The sequence below is a fragment of the Pinus tabuliformis genome, chromosome 3_2 (assembly GCF_031772625.1).
Source record: "Pinus tabuliformis cultivar Carrire ecotype Pingquan chromosome 3_2, CPIR1, whole genome shotgun sequence".
Classification (NCBI taxonomy): Eukaryota; Viridiplantae; Streptophyta; class Pinopsida; order Pinales; family Pinaceae; genus Pinus; species Pinus tabuliformis.
In genome coordinates, this window is record NC_142302.1 from 957,730,016 (window position 1) to 957,737,669 (window position 7,654).

At 35.9% G+C, this 7,654-nt stretch overlaps 1 protein-coding gene and 1 long non-coding RNA gene across 3 annotated transcripts; one reads left to right on the forward strand and one right to left on the reverse strand.

Annotated features, from left to right (window-relative positions):
- Nucleotides 1-255: 255 nt before the first annotated feature.
- On the reverse strand, nucleotides 256-1,892 carry LOC149183822 (uncharacterized). 2 transcript variants are annotated; one of them, XR_016257727.1, is made up of 4 exons: nucleotides 1,746-1,888; nucleotides 1,019-1,089; nucleotides 741-856; nucleotides 256-568 (listed from the first exon to the last, which is right to left on the reverse strand). It is a non-coding gene; the product is annotated as an uncharacterized LOC149183822 (long non-coding RNA). The 2 variants fall into 2 exon arrangements; XR_016257726.1 differs by lacking the exon at nucleotides 1,019-1,089 and having other exon boundaries at nucleotides 1,746-1,892.
- Nucleotides 1,893-3,414: 1,522 nt separating this feature from the next.
- Nucleotides 3,415-6,837, forward strand: LOC149183823 (E3 ubiquitin-protein ligase SP1-like). Its single transcript, XM_089418804.1, has 7 exons — nucleotides 3,415-4,317; nucleotides 4,425-4,490; nucleotides 5,668-5,780; nucleotides 5,883-5,993; nucleotides 6,094-6,140; nucleotides 6,257-6,368; nucleotides 6,502-6,837. The coding sequence occupies exons 1-7, from the start codon at nucleotides 4,138-4,140 to the stop codon at nucleotides 6,602-6,604; spliced, it is 732 nt and encodes a 243-aa protein (XP_089274930.1). The 5' UTR covers nucleotides 3,415-4,137; the 3' UTR covers nucleotides 6,605-6,837.
- Nucleotides 6,838-7,654: the final 817 nt, after the last annotated feature.

Below are 7,654 nucleotides of genomic sequence, written 5' to 3' on the forward strand. Positions count from 1 at the left end.
ATTAAAGCAGATATCACAATTCAAAATCATTTGTAAAGAAATTTAAGAGAAATTGACAACATCCATCCAAAAAAATAACAATGTGTCATTAACAATTTTCAAAACATGTATAAAATAGCAACATAATACTAATAAAGTCAGTATTATTTTTAATCAAAACAACTAAAATTCAAATACGATTAACAAATCAAAATATTTCATGAATATCGTTATTCTACGATAAATTAACAACATACATAAATCAAACTCATCGTATGATTACAAAATCAAAATGTCTCATTGATATAGGGTAAATTCACAACACCCATTTAAACATAACAATGTCATTCTACACAATAATTTCTTCATAAAAAACAATGCATGTGCATGCCTAGCTACCACCACCAAGATCATCCTCATGATCATCTTGACCATCCTCATTACTCTGATCCACATCATCACCAACACCGCAACTATCATCATCATCTCCTCCTTCACCACCATCATCCTCATCGTCATCCTCATCATCTCCTGATATATGTTGAACATAATTTGGATCATCGTCTTGGCAATCATTACCTATAGCATTCTGACAAAAAAAATCAATATTACATGTTAGTATTAATTACATAACACAACGCATGTTTTTGTTATACAATGTTAACCATAAAATGAGGTAAGATATAATATCTAATAGTACTAAAAAATAAAATGAAAATATGGTTTAAAAGTATATTGGAAATCCAACTAAGATTACATACCATAGAGTCCATCCAAACAACAAATTCAACCCATCTCTTTTGCTGCAGCACCTCCTTTTCCAAATGATTTGGAGGTCTTCAGGGTAAAAATATATATCCCATGGTTTATATTTGGCCTTAAAAAACAGTAGAAAAAAAAAATTTGAGAACACAGGAGCAAGATGAAAAAGGAATTGCATGTCTAAACATTTTGAAGTCTCAAAAAGCATTCATCAACATAGAGAAGACTACAACACTACTCTTCACTTCCAAGTTTTCAACTAATGGATTTAACTGACCAGCAATGTTTTTTGCATGAACCATGCTCAAATGCTCAAGATGAGGTAATGAATGGATGTTATGCGCCTATCTATGAAATTGCAACCACAGGCATACATGTAAGTGCAAATTTGTAAATCTCATACCCAGATTTACCCATCATCAAGCACACAACTTTTGCGGGATCCATTTGACATATCTTATGTTTAAGAAGGAATAACATCCTTGAAGAGACTCATGGCTTTTCTTAGGGAAGGATCTTTGCATGCAGAATCTAGATTAACTCTGAACATTTCAATCAAACTAAGGTAAAAAGGCAACAATCCATCGGTCAAACCTCACAGGTTAAAAGCACCCGCTGAGTTTCACACAAATGAGAAAGCCTAGGGGAAAAGATTTGAGACATGCATGCTACATGATTTCACGTAGGATAAGTACCTAAGCTTAAGGCAAAAGATTTGAGACATGCAAATGTATGAAGTACAAGATTCAGATAAAGAGAAAGAAGCTCCTTCATGCCATATTCTCACTGACAGTGAATCTCAGATTAGGTACTTATCAAGCATGAAATCATGTTGCATGCCAAGCATGAAATCATGAAGCACACACCATGATAAGATTATCTGACTCCAACTACTGCATCAAGATGAAAAATTCAGCACTCTAGACAGTCACATAAGAATAAAAAAACATTCAAAAGATATGAATGCATATTAGCGACTATAGAGGACCAAAACATAAACTTACGCCATAGACAGTGTGGCTGAACCTTTCCCTGCTTTTGCTTCAACAACTTCAGTTCCTCCATCCTGTGTGCGCTTTGTCAAGGCTTTAATGTCCTCCTCAGACAATACAGAGTTTGGCTTTGGTGTTGCCTAAAAAAATTTATCAAAACAAAAAAGTGTTAGTTCCCTTTTTAACTGTATTGAAGGGTAGGTAATTATGATCTCATTTTATCTTTGATAAATTAATCTTCTAATATCCAAGAGTAAAGAACAAACTCAAGATGAGGATCCAACAAAGTCATATACATGTGAAAAAAGTGGAAGAATTGTAACACCCGCATGTCCACCTACAACAGGAACATCAACTTTTGCAGACAGCATAGGATGACATCAAAAACAAACATAAAACTGAGAATTGTATCTAATGTTAAAAAAAGCATGATGTTGGTAAGATCCTGCAACATATCATGTATTGGGTCTAGCCCAGATGGTTGTGTGCAAAGACTGTTATCCTTCCCACCCGGGTTCAATTCCCTCAAGTGACATCTTGAGCTGACTATATTTCTGATGGCCTTGAGCCCTATGATACCATCCTTGAAATGAGGAGAAGTGCCTGGCATGTTTGCCCAGGATGCATATTTCATGATTAAATTATAAAAAATAAAAATATTTTACAGAATACTAAATATTTGAGAGTAGCTAAGCATAACAAGGCAGAATTTTAAATACCTTCAACAGGAACTCCTGCTTTTGAAGCATAGAACGTCTTTGTGCGGACAACATCAAGAGTTAACACCAAAGAGTTTCTTTTCATTATAGGTCCCTGCCTTCTTAAAAACCTCAGCAATTATTGGTACAGTAGAATTTACAGGATTGCTGATGATATTTACAATTGCTTGCCATGGATATCAAGTCCTCAGCAATGCCATAAAAACCAATTCTAGATGATTTCTTGAATCCAAATATACCATTCCTGATAGACAGAAAACATTATCCAGTACACTCTCCCCCCTCTCCATATCTCTATCTATATAATATGTAACAATATACTATACATACTGTACACACACACCAGAACATGAACAAAACAAATAATTGTGAAACATACTTCTTTATCTATTAACTTGCCACACTAATGGTAGTACATACTGATTGTATGTAATATATAATGTTATAGAGGATACCTCGTGATCAAGTGGATTTGTGCACAGTTAAATAGAAGACCAAGGATATTTTTTATATTGATATTCATATGCCAATTTTCTCAAAAGTCCAAAAGCTAAGTTACTAACTACAAGAGGAGAAACAAGAATAACAGGGCTTTAACAGTGGCTGCAAACTTGCATTGGACTACACAGCTAATTACTCTTAAGTTCATTTCAATTAGTATTTCCTTCTTATGGGCAAAAGTTAGCTGCAATTTGTCTAAATAAAGAGTCAATAATGAGTCAATCACCTATTCGTTTGACTCAAAGAAGTCTTCAAGCTTCGTTAACCTCTCCAGTAGAATTGATTATATACAAGAACAGTATGTAAATCTAGATCAACAACTTGCTTAAAGATTCTTGCAAATATGTATTTGTATATATTGCCATCTCTATAGATCTCAAACATACAAAGCCTTCGACAAAGCAACTTACAATGAACGTCATGCTTATTCTTATGAAATAGTCAATAAGAAAATCGCATGAAAACAAAAACTTCAAAGAAGATCATAAATCATGACAACTTACCTCTGGGCAGTATTTTGCAATTGCAGAGCAAAGAGATTTAACAATCCCTGCATTGATGTTGAAGAGATCATCACGGGTCATGCCAGGTTTTCGAGGCACACCAGCAGGAATGATCACAACATCTGCATTCTCCAATGCCGTGCCAAGTTGTTCCTCTCCCATATATCCTGCAACTTGCACCCAGGTCACACTGCTGTGAATTACTGACAAGGTCGTGACACAAGCATGATAAAATCAATATGGCAGTACCAAATTAAATGATAAATATGTAGACCAAAAAATAAGAAAAGAAATTATTATCGCAAAGTTCCAAAAGAAGTAAAACTTGTTATCCTTGTTCCATGACCCAAGCAATGGTATGTCCTCCTCATAGTGAACAAGAATAGGATTATTTGTATTCTATAGTAAAATCCACCTTTTGGCTTTTACCGAGGAGATAGAGCACCAAAAGCAATGATTATGCTCGTAGGAGATTGAAGACCTATACCAACCCACGTTTCAATCAGGGTATAATCTTGTCCAATCCAGGTATACGACATTTCAATCAGGGTATAGTCTTTACTATGTACCTATCAACATTTTCAACCATATCAGAATACAAATATTTGAGCCCAGTGTTTCAAAACTATCTTGTGAGAAATGCATTAAGGAGCCTTACTAATATATATTTCTGCAATTCATATGCTTTTATGTTCTCTATCTCGGATGTCTATTTATTTTCAGGAGGATGGAACAGGCAGTGCATATGTTGTTGGTGCTCGTGGAGCAAGGGGCTTAGAATTAACTGTTGCAAGTGAAGTTTTTGAAGAATCTGGCCAGTCACCTGTGCGTGGTACACTAGACTATTTGCAAGGCCTTAAGGTCTGTGTTTCACACTTACGCTTTGTTGAAATACTACCATTATATAAAGAAGTATTGAAGATCAGTCATTGTGTTGATTTAATGAATGTTATAACTTATTACAACAGATGCTTGGAGTGAAGAGAGTCGAGAAAGTACTTCCCACAGGTACTACTCTGACAGTTGTTGGCGAGGTATTGTTGTGCTTGACACAAGACAGTTCCATGTATTTAAATCATAATATTAGATTTTTTGATGTTTATTCATGTATCCCTGTAATTGTGAAAGAACTGTTGAGATTCTATGGTCATTGTTGAAATGGTGGACTGGGCAATTTTACTATGTGAGAGAGTATCCTGATGACTGTGTGAAGACAATGCCAAGGATAAAAGATTATTTGGAACGTCAGTGCCTGGCACTACATATTACACTACTTTGTCTTGACGTTTGACTTACTCTTGGTTTTTAAATTTTGATGCTTATTGATGTTCATTGTTAACTAAAAGGATGTTCCTTTTAGTCATTTAGTTTCTAGAGGATTATCCAACAATGCCATGAAGGAAACTTGAAGACTAGAAATTGTGCCATTTTTGTTATGATCAGAAATATCTTTCCAAATGCAAACACCAAAGTTGCATTGAGAATATGGCTAAGCTGGTCCATGCCTGCCCTTTTGACTTTGCCTAGTGTTTATAGGACCTTAAGATGTTTTTTACCAATTTAAAAAGCAGTGCCTTGATCCGGTTGTCTTCATCTAGATCAATTTTCACTTTAAGCTCTTTGTGTTGTATTGGGATCCAATAATACTTTTTATTTGAGAATGGCTAAGCAGGTCCAAGCCTGCCCTTTTGACCTTGCATAGTGCTTATAGAACCTTAGCTGGTTTTTCCCAATTTCAAAGGCAATGCCTCAATCCAATTGTCTTCCCCTAGACTAATTTGCGTTTTAAGCTCCTTGTGTTGTATTGGGATCCAATAATACTTTTATTCGAGGATGCTTGATTTTGATTCTCTATTAAATTTAAAGTTTAAGAGCACTGAATAGGCAAGAAATCTAAAGCAGTTGCTTAGAGTATATGACTTATTTTGGCCAGTTTCATTTATCTCCGATCCTCTATGACTGTTTGCATAATGAGTCTTCCGTCATCGTCATCTAGCAAAGAATGTTTGGAATCAATCAGTAGTTGTTCTAGAAAACCCATGAAGAAAAATTTGGATTATTTGTTGAAATAAATAAAATGATTTTCTCTATGCTGTACTTTGATGTAGGTCATGGAAGATGATATAGGGACAATTCGAATCAAGAAGCAAAGTTTTCAATTCTTTGTTGAAATAAATAACATGGTTTTCTCCATGCTGTACTTTTATGTAGGCCATGAAAGATGACATAGGGACAATTCGAATTCAGAAGCCTCGCAAAGGGCCATTTTATGTCTCCCCAAAGAGTATTGACCAACTTATTGCAAATCTTGGCAAATGGGCAAGGTAGTTAGTTCCTTTGAGAATTTTGCATTACAAGATTCTTTTTCCATGAATATTGTGTGTTTCTGTTCCACAGAATGTACTTATAGAGAAGCTTGGCATCAGGTGGTACAAGTTTGCATCTCTGGGATTAACCATTTTCGGTTTGTATTTAATGACAACACATGCCATCCGGCATATTATGGAAAGGAGAAGGCACCGTGAATGGCAAAGAAGGTTGAGTGCTTATATTTACTTCATATTTTTTGGTGTAAATGATACCATCGAAAATACCTATTCATTTGATGTCAGCCCAATTAAAATTTGTTTCCTGTAGGGTAAGGAGAGCTGCAGCTCAGCGGAGGGAGCAGAATGTCCATGAAGGTAAGCTCCAGAATTTGTTGCAGTCACTTCAGATTTGTCCTAGAATTATTCTTCATAGAATATCCAAAAGAAGTATCTTTGCTATAAATAATTTTCAAGTAATTTGAATTGCCCAGGGGTTCAGAATGATGCAGGGAGCGAACATGATCATGAAGTGAAAAGGGAGAATCCCATGCCAGCTCTGTGTATTATATGTTTGGAGCAAGAATATAATGTAGTCTTTGTTCCGTATGTTTCATCCTTCTACTTCTTACAGCGAACCTCTTTTTTGGGTAGAAACTGTTTTCAGGCTTATGTAACTTGATGATTGCATAGCTTAATATTAATAGTCTTTTAAGTGGGTGTGCTGTTGGTGCAACAGGTGTGGCCATATGTGCTGCTGTACATCATGCTCATCACGCTTATCAGAATGTCCTCTGTGTCGGAGGCACATTGAACAAGTAGTCAGGACGTACCGGCACTGATACTAAATATATATTGAGAATGCCACAGGCAACTCTAAAAATATACATAGAGGAATTGGACATTTAGTGATTTGGATAGTGTAATTCAATGTGATCTCCAATTCCTTTCAAGGGATAAATGGTTATTTGTATGTCTGGCGGGGGCTAAATGCCACAACTCGCTAAACAAAATAGTAGCCATTTAACTAATCCTCTTTAAATGTGATGATCAAAGGGAGCATTGTACGACTGGATAGGACCTTAGTTTTATCATTTAAGACTCTTATCCAATCCAGGTATAAAAGTGATGCTGTGATAAATAATTAGCATCTCACAAGCCACTTTAGGGAGTTTATTCAACCTTAGTTTAATTTACGATGCGAAGACTATTTTGATTTAATCTACTCATGGATAAAGAGGCAAATCTAAACGACCCCAAAAAGGTTGGATATAGAGGCAAATCCAATATGCAGAGGGTCATCAATTCAATCCTCACAAAATAACAAATTGACAATGCAATGAGACTATTCTAACTTCTAAGTAGTCATTAGGCCAAGTATGACTTAGATCCATCAGATCAAAAAGTCCTATTAAGCAGAGGCATATGATCCAGCCGTGGATTCTGCTAAAAATATAGATGCACTTTTCATCAAAAAAATATGAACTACCTCGTCCATTGTGCTGTGGTTTAGTGGCAAGTTGTAGGGTGCTTGTCATGAGGATGACCCAGGTTCAAAACCCAGGAGGCATATTCCCATGATAATGCGGCTGCCCATGTCATTCCAAAATATGAAGTCGGGTTAACGTGATAAACACCAGTTCAATGATAATGCAGAGGTGCTGTTAATGATGACCCCTGTGCTATTGAGGTTTGCACAGATGAGCCCATCTGCAAGTCATGCGTGACTTTGATGAATAGATGCAATTAAGGTGTTTCACCCACGCCAGTCAAAAGGCCTTGACCAAACAAAAACAATAATAGTGAGCCCAACCTCAATTTCAACCTTCTCCTATCAATAGCAATTACTACTACTGCTAATAATAATAATAAGCACAGCCCAAATTTCAATC

Excerpts from the sequence above, each read along its gene's own strand:
- LOC149183823 (XM_089418804.1), top strand. The coding sequence starts at position 4,138 with ATGCTTTTATGTTCTCTATCTCGGATGTCTATTTATTTTCAGGAGGAT. Across the intron at positions 4,491-5,667 it reads CTCTGACAGTTGTTGGCGAG|GCCATGAAAGATGACATAGG; the intron begins GTATTGTTGTGC and ends ACTTTTATGTAG. Across the intron at positions 6,141-6,256 it reads GGAGCAGAATGTCCATGAAG|GGGTTCAGAATGATGCAGGG; the intron begins GTAAGCTCCAGA and ends TGAATTGCCCAG.